This window comes from Scyliorhinus canicula, chromosome 13 (genome assembly GCF_902713615.1).
Source record: "Scyliorhinus canicula chromosome 13, sScyCan1.1, whole genome shotgun sequence".
Lineage (NCBI taxonomy): Eukaryota > Metazoa > Chordata > Chondrichthyes > Carcharhiniformes > Scyliorhinidae > Scyliorhinus > Scyliorhinus canicula.
Genome location: NC_052158.1, coordinates 90,713,728 through 90,726,153, shown reverse-complemented (window position 1 = coordinate 90,726,153; position 12,426 = coordinate 90,713,728). Strand labels below are relative to the sequence as shown.

Here is a 12,426-nt window from a genome sequence, read left to right as displayed (position 1 = left end):
CCCTTATCTAGATCCTATAAACTTGGCATTCGTAACACAATGAGACAGCCCACCATCCCTGTCGCAATCTGGATTTGCCATTGCAATTACCATATGGCAGAAAATTTGAAAGAAAAATCATTGAGAAATGAAATGTTAGAACACGTACCATGAAAATAATTATTCTACTTTTGTTTCCTGTGTTGTGAAGTTGAAAAATACACACTGTAGAAAAAAGGTGATTGTACTCATAATATTTGTCACTTGTAAAAGTACTTGTTGCACTGTTTCAATGACTAGAAGATTGTATGCCGATGGCATTAATCTCAGGAGGGTAAAGGAAAACTGGGATTAGGATTGTTTTGTTACTTAAATAAGGGATTGCAGGAGTACTAAAATGAAACAGAGCTCACTGTTTTTCTTCTGGTCTGTTGAAGCATCTATATTAGTTTATTTGATGTCCAATAACAGCAACTTGTAATAACAGTATCTCGATGAAAAATTATTTGAAGGTGAATCTTGAAAATTATTTTGTCAGTTGTAATACTGTAATATTTGAACATCTGGATCTTCAATAGAATATACTCAGTCAATATATCTTTTTATTTTTCTCTGGCAGCTGAATTATACTTTTACTTCTTCCAACTTCTACTCTTCTCAGTCTATTACCTCCTTCACTACTGTTAGCAAAAATGGTATGTCTGGACCTCTATCGATGTTGATGTTTTACTCTTTGCTGGCTATGCTGGTTTTGTATGTCAATTTCGATTTTCACTTCTGTTGATTTATTATAAAATGGTGACCCAAAGGTATAAACAAAATTACACAAACATAGAGGATCTGTTTGTTTGTTTTCTAAGAGCTCTTCATCAAGTTGTAGCACGCGTAGAAATTAAAAAGCAACATTTGATTTACATGAATTTATACATTTTTAATAATCCGCTGTCAAGCATGACGGAGACCCTGAGAAGTGATTTAAACGACACATTGTATTCCATATGAATAAAATAATTTTAATTAGCTCCGTAAATTAGCATGGTGCAATTATTATGGTTGTTGTCTTACACACACGTACACCAACATGCACAAATGCATACATACCACCCACACACATGCACCCGCGCACACACACACCTCTCTGCTGAAGTGCACACACTTAAATTGGCAAAATACTGAAAATGGTGATGCCAGCATTGACCACTTCCCATCAAAGAATAAAGAAAAAGATTGTGTAGACAGTCATGCCTTGTCAAACTAAGATAACAATGCATTGCACATTAGATTATATATTGATCTTAATGTCAAAAAATCTCTCATTCTATCAGTTGTGTGTGTAGTGTTGCTTCTTTTCTCAAAAGGTACCACTATTTCTGTGATTTGAATTTTAAAACATAGTTTTATAGTTTCAATTTTGCCATGGACATTTCTGGCAGCTGGTTAGTATCTAAAAGGTTAATATCTAAAGTTCCCTGAGGGTTTGAAGAAATAAATTACTGAAGAAGTTATCTAATCAAGTCTAATGTTAAAGATATTTTTGTATTGATGAACAGGAATGCATTAAAAAATGCCTTTGTCAGGTGGGAGCATAGAGAATTGTAACATTTAGAGGAAGAAATAAGGCCATAACACATTGTGCCAAATTGAAGAAATGTATTTTTAATATTATGTTGCTACATTAGAACTAGTTAGAATTGTTAGAACTCGCATTTTAGGGTGTTTAGCAGCATATTGTCTCTGGCTGTTGGAATGGCACTCTAATCTAACTTTTTAGCGTTCATTCTTATTCTGTGTTTATAATTGTGCATTTTTTATGTCCAGGAACAAAACATGTGAATCGTTAACTTGGTAAATGAACAGCTTTCTAGCTAGGCTTTCCATGAGATAAAATTTGCTCAGTGCAAGCAAAATGCTTTCCTGATTCATTTTCACATTAATTGCCAACAAATAATAACCAAAGCAGAAGTTATAAAATATATATTTTTTACTAAGACTGTGATTCACCTCAACATTATTTTAGTGGGCAGCACGGTGGCGCAAGTGGTTAGCATGGTTGCCTCACGGTGCCGAGGTCCCAAGTTCGATCCCGGCTCTGTGTCACTGACCGTGTGGAGTTTGCACATTCTCCCCGTGTTTGCGTGGGTTTCGTCCCCACAATCCAAAAGATGTGCAGGATAGGTGGATTGGCCATGCTAAATTGCCCCTTAATTGGAAAAAATGAATTGGATACTCTAAATTTAAAAAAAAAACATTATTTTAGCATCGCAGCCAACCCCAATTGTGCGTGTTTAATTCAGCAACTCCACACACTCTTTCATCAAATTCTAGCCCAATTTCATATAATTTCTAGCCTGTACATCACCAAACAGCATTATGCTGCTAACATTTTTAAGTAGTGACAAGAAAGCAATAAAAAAATTGGATGAGAGAAAAAGCACATCAGGCATCAACAGAAAATACAGTCATTGCATTTCAGCCAATAACAGGGCATGATCAGTAAATTAAACTTCCACCTCAAGCCTAAAACTTGCTGCAACAGAAACATTATAGAAGAGACTTTTGTTCTTCACGTAATTAAGAATCCATCCTAACGTTTCTGAATTAATTTCACTGGAGATACAAAGCAATGTTTAAAATGTTTACGTCTTGATCTGCTGCAATTCACATACTGCCGCAACCGGTTCACAGCAGGCAGCATCTCCCTGGCCCTATACTCATCCCGAGAACATCTCGACAACAAGGACTCCTACATCAGACTCCTATTTATTGACTACAGCTCTGCCTTCAACACCATAATCCCAGCCAAGCTCATCTCAAAGCTCCAAAACCTAGGACTTGTCTCCTCACTCTGCAACTGGATCCTCGACTTTCTAACCCACAGACTACAATCAGTAAGAATAAATAACAACACCTTCTCTACAATAGTCCTCAATACCAGGGCTCTTCAAGGCTGTGCACTTAGCCCCCTACTATTCGTCCTGTACACATATGACTGCGCGGCAAAATTTGGTTCCAACTCCATCCACAGGTTTGTTGATGATACAATCATAGTGGGCTGGATCGCAAATAACGACGAGTCAGAATACAGGAGGGAGATAGAGATCCTAGTGGAGTGGTGCAGCGACAACAATCTATCCCTCAATGCCAGCAAAACTAAAGAGCTGGTCATTGACATCAGGAAGCAAAGTACTGTACACACCCCTGTCAGCATCAACGGGGCCGAGGTGGAGATGGTTAGCAGCTTCAAATTCCTAGGGGTAGCATCTCCAAAAATCTGTCCTGGTCCACCCACATCGACGCTACCACTAAGAAAGAACAACAGCACCTATAATTCCTCGGGAAACTAGGGAAATTCGGCATGTCCACATTAACTCTTGCCAACTTTCACAGATGCATCATAGAAAGCATCCTATCTGGCTGCATCACAGCCTGGTATGGTAATTCCTTGGCCCAAGACCGCCAGAAACTTCAGAAAACCATGAACACAACCCAGTCCATCACACAAATCTGTCTTCCATCCATTGACTCCATCTGCACCTCTTGCTGCCTGGGGAAAGCGGGCAGCATAATCAAAGATCCCTCTCACTCTTTCAACTTCTTCCATCAGGCAGAAGATACAAAAGTCTGAGAACACGCACAAACAGACTCAAAAACAGTTTCTTCCTCGCTGTTACCAGACTCCTAAATGACCCTCTTATGGAGTGACCTAATTAACTCTACACCCTTGTATGCTTCACCTGATGCCGGTGTTTATGTAGTTACATTGTGTACTGTGTGTAGCCCTATTATGTATTTTCTTTTCTTTTCATGTACTTAATGATATGTTGAGCTGCTCGCAGTAAAATACTTTTCACTGTACCTTGGTACACGTGATAATAAACAAAATCTAAATCCAAATATTTCTCCCAGAAATGCAGCACGTGTTGCTTTGTGACACAGGAAAGTATCTAATTGTAAATAATTACTTTAAAGAAAAAGACATGTTGAAGCTTTTCGACTTGCACTCATCAGGACACTTAGCAAATGTCCTGATGATTGCAAGTTGAAAAGCTTCAATATGAGGGGAGGCACGATGACACAGTGGGTAGTAGTGCTGCCTCATAGCGCTAGGTACCCAGGTTCGATTCCGACCTTGGGTTACTGTGTGGAGTTTTCATATTCCCCCTCCCACAGTCCAAACATGTGCAAGTTGGGTGAATTGGCCATGTTAAATTGCCGCTTAGTGTCCAAAATGCTAGATGGCGTTACTGGGTTGCGGGGATGGGGTGGGGGAGTGGGTCTAAGTCGGGTGTTCTTTTAGAGAATCGGTGCAAACTCAATGTGCCGAATGGCTTCTTTCTGCACAGTAGGGATTTATTCTATGATTTTATGTTCCAGTTTTCAGTAATACTCAAGTTCTGTACTACCAAATAACTTAAATAACTTGCATAACTAATTTGTAACCTCAGATTGTGAGTTAAGAGACAATTCATTGTAGTTGTTGAATCATTCATGCCCCAGGAGCACCACACCACAAAAACTATATAGTGAGATTTAAGGATGCACTTCCATACACATTTAACTAATAGCTTTGAGGTTGAACAGTACATAGAATTATGTTTGTTGATGTTATGCAACTAGAAAGGTATACAGTTTAGGAGGTCCATGAGGAGATTTGCTACCGTGAGCCTAGATAGAGTCGATAGAAATATAGGGGTAAATATCTGGTCCTGCGAATTTCAGAAATTGTCATGGGTGGGACGGACAATTTGATGGACTATTTATAGGTCCGTTGACCCTGGACAGGAATTTCTAGGGCGGTATTCTCCCCTACACGACACGACGGGGGGTCCCGGCGTACCGGAGTGGCGCCAACCACTCTGGCATCGGGCCTCCCCAAAGGTGCAGAATTCTCTGCACCTTTAGGGACTAGGCCTGCACCGGAGGGACTGGCGCCCCGCCGACCGGCGGAAGCGGCCTTTGGCTCCCCGCCGGCCGCCGCAAATGGCCTTTCCGCCCCGCCAGCCGGCGCGAACGGCTGGCTAAAAGGCGTGAGGCCGCGCATGCACCGGAGCGTCAGCAGCCACTGACGTCATCCTGGCGCATGCACGGTAGGGGGGTCTCTTCCGCCTCCGCTATGGTGGAGGCGGTGACGGAAGAAAAAGAGTGCCCCCACGGCACTGGCCCGCCCGCCGATCTGTAGGCCCCGATCGCGGGCCAGACCACCGTGGGAGCACCCCTCCGGGGTCCGATCGCCCCCCCCCCCCCCCCCCCCCCCACCCCAGGACCCCGGGGCCAGAGGTGGTTTAAACCATGTCGACGGGAGAGGCCTGTCAGCGGCGGGACTTCGGCCCATCGCGGGCCGGAGAATCGCCGCGGGGGGCCCGCCGACCGGCACGCCATGATTCCCACCCCCGCCGATTCCCAGGTGGCAGAGAATTCCAGCCATGGCGGGGCGGGATGTACGCCGGCCCTGAGCGATTCCCCCACCCCTGGTCTTGGAGCGAGTGCACCCATTAAATCCCATTCAGAATGAGAAAATATACGATTCACTTGATTGTTTTACTAAATATTATAACATTCCAGGAAACCCTGGTTATGTTAACATACATTAGGTACCTTGTGTGGTAATTATGGCTATCATAATTTACATTTTGAAGATTTCAATCTGTTTTTTAGAAATTTAGATTACCCAATTAATTTTTTCCAATTAAGGGGCAATTTAGCATGGTCAATCCACCTAGCCTGCACATCTTTGGGTTGTGAGGACGAAACCCACGCAAACATGGGGAGAATGTGCAAACTCCACATGGACAGTGACCCAGAGCCGGGATCGAACCTGGGACCTTGGTGCCGTGAGGCAGCAGTGCTATTCACTGCGCCCCTTTGCTGCCCATTTCAATCTTATTTTGATATCCCTGCTCCCTTTCATTTTTTTGGAGTCCCGACACCATAGTACTTCGAGTATTTACTGAAATAATTTTTCATTCATTCTCATCTATGGCCTTTACTGGTAAGGCTAGCATTTGTTGTCCATCGCTACTCAACTGAGTGGTGGGCTAATCCAATTTAGAGGGCAGTTAAGAGCTAACCACAACCCTAGTAGCTCTGGAGTCTTATACAAGCCAGGTCAGAAAAATAGATTTTCTGAAGGACTAGCAAACTATGTACATTTTGACGAAAATCTGATGGTTTCTTGGCTGTCATTACTGACGTAGGCTTTTTATGCCAGAGTTATTTAATCAGCTGCAATAGGCTGATTCGAACTCGCACCTCCAGACTATTAGTCCAAGATTACTGTGCAACTGTGTCCCAAAGTTAAACTAATGTGAATTATGGGAACAAAAACCATACAAAACTTTCAAGGCTTTTACTTGATGCAAACACTAATATTGAACTGATTTTGCAACAGTTTGATCATCTTTTTTATTTGACCTCATCACTACTACATACATGACCCAATGGATGGCCCTGCCAGGAACATGAAGCTCTTGATGGCATTGTTCAAGGAATCATCAGAGCACACTAGCCTCTCTACCATGTTAAAATGTTGATCCACCATTCAGGGGGAGGAGCTGGACAAAGTGTGGTCCAAAAAATCCTCACTGGTAGAATGAGCAAAGGAAGACTGCGCATCTTACCAGCAGCGAAGGTGAAAGAAGGGTGCAGTGGCAAGATTATCCTGGTCATCGTGGTCCGGTTCTTACCAAAATCTGATCATCAATCTGTCAAGACCATGTGGATCATGGTGGTGTCCCAAAGTCCCCACATTAAGCAAAGTTATGTGCAGGATTTTACCAGGTTCTATTTGCCAAACCCTGTGGCCATGGAGAATTGTTGATGGGGATAGGACTGTGAATCTGGGAGTCCCGAGTCAAGTATCTGCACACAATCGACAGATGCACAAAGGTCATTTGGCACCCATATTGGGACAGAGGTATCTTTGGGAAGCAGCTTCTGTGACGGAACCATCTTCTTCACGATACACACTGCTCAATCCAAATGGTGCCCCAGAAAAGCTGTCCTAAAAATAGGCTGTCCCACTTCTCCTGGTTTGGGAGCCACATCCGTGGGATTCCATTTTTGTGGTCAAAGAAAACTTTACACTTTGCAACTTGAAATGGCTCGAGTGACTGTTTGGAAAGAAGAACTGGATTCTTATCATGTGCGCTATCAAGACTTCAAATTGACATCACTGCTGTTAGTGAGACGCAATCTCCTGGGGAGGGGCAGCAGAAGGGAAAACCAAGGACAATGCACCTTCTACTGGAAAGAAGAGGCTGATAGCTATCCTCTTGACCATGGAGTTGGATCTGGCCATACAGAATTGGATCTTATGGATGCACTGCCAGAATTCCACAATTGTACAAATGAAAGACTCATGATACTTCACCTATAGGTCTGCTATTAACAGTATTCCACCATCTTCAGAGCTTATGTCCTGAGCATTGATTCCACTTGAGATATTAAGTAAAAATTCTATTCTGACCTTGATGACGTTCTCACTGCCCTCTCAAGGGAAGACAGATTATCCTTCAGGGGGACTTTAATGTCAGTGTGACGCTGATGTCTGGAGGATAACCATTGAGAAAAACATATTAGGAAAAGACAATACAAGTGATGTTTTCATGGTGACGAAGTGAGCTCAGCATGGCCTCATTATAATAAATGCCCTCTTCCACCAGAAGGGCAAATACAATACCACATGTCCGATTCTAGATCAAGGTATTGGCACCTCTTCCAGCAGAAGGGCAAATACAAAACCACATGGAGGATTCTAGCTCAAAGCATTGGCACCTCCTTTATTTGCTCAGGCCAAAGGCAGTGAAAAAAAATCACTGCTTTGAAGCTCACCTGTGCAATACACCTGCTGGCTCAGACACAGGAAGCAGCACCTGGCAATTCCTGGAAAAAGAAAACCAGTCACCTGGGTTTTAACCCCCTCAGATATTTGATCTGCAAGCCATTCACTCTTCTTTCTGTTAAACTGCTTTTCCACGACTGTGATTGACAGCTTCCACACACACCCAGCTGTGAAACTAACCACAATGATTATAAACATCAAACTATGAGTAACAGCTCCTGGACCGTATCAAATAGACTTTAGTGCTTTCAGTTAATTTTGCAGCTGACTACATCAAAGCCACTCAAGCGTGAAGGGAGATGAATGAAACAATGCAGAGAGCTGGATGTGTGTTGAAGCTGTCAATCATAGTCTACGGAAAGCAATTTCACAGAAAGATTAATTAAAGGCTTGCAGATCAAAGCTCTGAGGAGGTTTAAATCTAGATGACTGGTTTTTTTCTTTCTAGCAATTGACAGGTGCAGCTTCCTGTGCCAGAGCCAGAAGGTTTATTGCCCAGGTGAGTATTAAAGCAGTTATTGCTTTCACTGCCTCTTTCTGGACTGCTCTCTAGCCTCCAGGCAGTGGTTTCTCTTGTGGGAGGGCTTCCAGGCAGGCGCTAATTTTCTGGAGAACTTCCAGGCAGGGGCCTCTTTTCTTGGGGGTTACCAGGCAGGGGTCTCTTTTAATAGGGGTGCGAGTATCTCTACTTAGGGGGTCTCTGGTGGGGGAATCTCTTTAATTAGGAGTCTTTGGTGGGGATGCGGTGGGGGGGTGGTGGTGTCGGGTCACCACCTGTGGTGGGGAAAGGTGATGCATAAAATCCTGGGGGAGCTGAATTGCATTGCGGTGGGCAGCCGTTGGACCTCGTCATGTATAAATGTTCATGGTAAAGGATTGGGACTTGCTCCCTGATTTGTGCTCAGGCTGACAGCTGCTGAGTTTGGGCTGGATTCTCCGATCGCTGAAATTGCCTTCGGTGATCAGCCGGAGAATCTATTTTTACGCTGGAATCAGAGCCGACGTGGTTTTTCCGATGCTCCGCCCCCTCAAAAATAGCATACACGAGGAGTATGGCACATGCCGTTGGAACGGCCTCAGGACGTCACCTGATGCCCTCCCCAATGCTCCGCCACCAATGGGCCGAGTCCCCGACGGCATGGGACACGTGGGGCGGTATTCTCCGCCGGCTCCAAAAATCACAGAGGCCATCGTGAACTCGGCCGAGGTTCACGACGGCCTCGGGGCCCGCTCCCCGCACCTAATTCGCCCCCACCCGGGGGGCTAGGAGTGGGCCCCCGTCGTTCCCGGCCGCCGGAAATGACGCCCGAACGGCGCTTCGCGGATGTAATCCGCGCATGCGCAGGAACCCGGCATGCGCGGATGACATCAGCGCGCAGACGACGCGAACCCACGCATGCGCGGTGCCGTCTTTCTCCACCGCCGCCCGGCAAGACGTGGCGGCTTGATCTTGCCGGGCGGTGGAGGGGAAAGAGTGCGTCCGTTTTGGACGTAGGCCCGACGATAGGTGGGCACCGATCGCGGGCCTGTCCCCTCCGGAGCACAGTCGCGGTGCTCCCATCCCAATCGGGCCCCTGGATGCCCCAAACGGGCATCCGGCGCCCGTTTCACGAATGCAGCGACCAGGTGTGGTTACTGGCGTGTTGAAACGGGTGTGAAGGGCCGGCCGCTTGGCCCATCAGGCTTGGCCCATCAGGCTTGGGGAATCGCCGCTCGCCGTCAAAAAACGGCGAGCGGCGATTTTTCCCGGGGGTGGTGAATTTCGGGGGCGCCGGGGGGCATAAAATATATCGGGAGGCCCTTCCACGATTCTCCCTCGCCACGTGGGGAGCGGAGAATTCCGCCCGTGCTCACACCGTTCGGGGACCTCGCGTGGAGGCTGCGGACTGTGTCCAGTGCTGCCACAGTCGGGGTGGGGGAGGAGTGGAAGCCGTTCCGCTGGTAAGGGGGCTTTGGCAAGGGCTGGTGGGACTGGTGGGGGGTGGTCCACAGGGTGACAAGGCTGGTTACAGGTGGGCAGTTTTTGGCAGCCTGGGTCCGCGTGTGGCCGGCGCCATGTTGTACGGCGCGGCCGCCACAGGCCGCTGCCTGGCGAATGGGTGGCTACAGACCCGCCCACTCTTTGGCAGTATTCACAGGTAAAGCCGGGAGCTTTACGCGGCATGGCTGCTAGCCCCCCGTGGGGCGGAGCATCAGTGCAGGGGCGGTGCCAACTTTCTGGTCGTAAGATCAGACGGATCCTGTGGACATAGCCGCAGAGTCAGAGAATCCAGCCCAAAATTGTCTCCATTTCAATTCGGATTTTGTTTCTCATTTTTCATTGCACTTGAGAGAATGCTTACCTTTGCCACTATTTGCTTCAATATTTCTGTCTTGGTGCTGAAAACAGGCACTTTAGGAGGGTTCTAATTATGCCTTGTGATTTAGATGAGAGACAAATAAATGTCACCATGGGAGAGGGGAAATAAAGTAACAGCTGAAGCACTTTTACAACAGTGCTGATTACAGGACAAGGATTTGTTGACAGATCCCCTATCTCCTTTAATCTGTCACTTGAGAGACCTCATTCAAGCCCTGCTTCACAAACGGGGCTGTTACATAAGCTTTGCCATCTGCTGTTAAGTACATCAGATGACAACTTGCACCATAGGAATAGCTTTAGCCCATAGGCTTGCATTAAACCTGTTGGACTTTTCCAAGCAATCACAGGTGATGCATGGCAATGTCATCATTTAATTGAATTTGAAGGATTATAGTGGGTAGCAGTCTATTTAATAGGTTGTACATTTAATTTCAAACATGTGCAACATTATGCGCACATTTACCATGTTTGCAACCCTTTCTGTTGTTTGCTAAAAATATATTGTGGCATTATTAATAGAACATAGTAACTGTGTTGTGTTCTAGTTGTTCAACAGCTCATTTCCACTCAGATAGAACACTTTTGTCTAACTTCATTTCTTGTGTATAAAGTGTCACTTCTCACATTTATCCCACGTGCATTATGCAACATGAATTTGGTTCAATAGTGCAAGTTTTCTGGTTGCAGCACTGCGTCCGTAGCCCCTCATCTCGCCACAACTCTTTGCCGATGATGTAGAATTTTAAGAAGTGTACCCCTCATTAACATATACCTTTTCTTTGTGTTTAAAAAAAAAACAGGTTGTGTACGGGGAGGACACGACAAAGCAGCAAGGCGCCGAGCGGCAGCACGTGCTCCGAGCAATCAGTAGAACCACCACTTCGAACAACCTATCAGGAGGAACAGTTGCGGCGAGTTCTGAATAATATCAGTTTCTCTTCAATAAATTACCATAAATTATAGCAGTTGTCAGATATTTGATACTAGAAATGTTGCAAGCTGAAAATTAAATGTATTCTGTAAAATAAAATCGAATTGTTTTATTGTACTGAACAGTTACAAACTCCAGCTTGTAATTCATCTTTGCAATGTACCTGCATGATCTGCACTATTTACCTGAGATGACATTGTTCAGTGACCTTTATTACACCAAGTTGGATATGTGTAATGGGTAAAATATGAATGTACAGTTTCTGCAGTATGCTGTATGGTACCTAACATTTTGTTTGCTAGTACTGATTCAAATGGAAATATTGAACTTTTATAACCTTTTAAAGATGTTGAAATGCTTTGGTTTGCTGTTTTAACTGTAAATATTGACATTAATATGTAAAATAGATATTTTACAATGACTTTAAATGGACATACTGATAAGATAAATTTAACAGCAAAATAACAATGTTTTTTAAAATAAAATATGTAAAATATTTGTGTACATATATCAGAAACTTAAAAAAATTTATTTTTACAAATCTATGCTGAAAGCACCATGCATACTGTCAAAAGAAAATAGTACCATAAAGCACAAAAGTCAGCAATGAGACACTGTAATATGTAGACTCCCTTCTGAGTGTATGTATAAAGGAGGAATAGATAATGGGGCTACTTTCAGAGCTGAAATGTAATTACAGAGTTTAGCTGGCAAAAGCCACAAAGTCTTGCCTCATGAATGCAATCCGAAATGCTATGTTGAAATACCATGGCCTTCAACCTGTTAATATTAATTGAATATCCTGGAGTATGCAAAAGTGTTAGCTTTGTTTTGATAAATAATTATTAAAGACTGTTTTCAGTCGTGATGCAGTGTCGAGAAGCTGTGTGAGGTACTGTGAACATGCCCTTGTTCTATGCTTGCACTTTGCAGCATTTTATACGTCTTTAATAATGCTGTGGTTCTTATGTTTGTTGTTCACTCTATCTTCTCACCAGTAAAAGTGACGTTAACAATAAATAAAATGTGTTGTGGCAGAGTTTTCAGGCCCCTCACTTTGATGTTTCACTTTTATTGTGCTATCAGTCCAATACTGTCTGATCGATTGTGTGATCTCAGCAACAAGATCTCTATTATCCAACTGTGAATCTCACTCTTGAAGCTACAGGAGAGCGCGGAATGTGTATGTATGTGTATGTCCATTTCACTTTGGGCGCGAGCCTTCCAAAAGGGAACAAAATTCCTGAGCGAGCACGTTTAGCTGCGTGTTTCCAGGCACTCGCAGTGCCACGGAACACAGGGCTTTTCAAACCG

The 12,426-nt window shown here is 44.4% G+C and overlaps 1 protein-coding gene across 9 annotated transcripts in view; it reads left to right on the top strand.

Moving 5' to 3' along the window:
- Positions 1–12,186, top strand: part of dock10 (dedicator of cytokinesis 10) — a 409,277-nt gene extending 397,091 nt beyond the window's left edge. For 8 of the 9 annotated variants that reach the window (XM_038815256.1, XM_038815259.1, XM_038815258.1 and 5 more), the window contains 2 exons: positions 599–674; positions 10,982–12,186. In XM_038815256.1, the coding sequence (XP_038671184.1) occupies positions 599–674; positions 10,982–11,052 (147 nt within the window). In that variant the 3' untranslated portion in view covers positions 11,053–12,186. The remainder of the gene's footprint in view (positions 1–598; positions 675–10,981) is intronic. The other variant, XM_038815254.1, reaches the window with a different exon arrangement.
- The last annotated feature ends 240 nt before the right edge of the window (positions 12,187–12,426 follow it).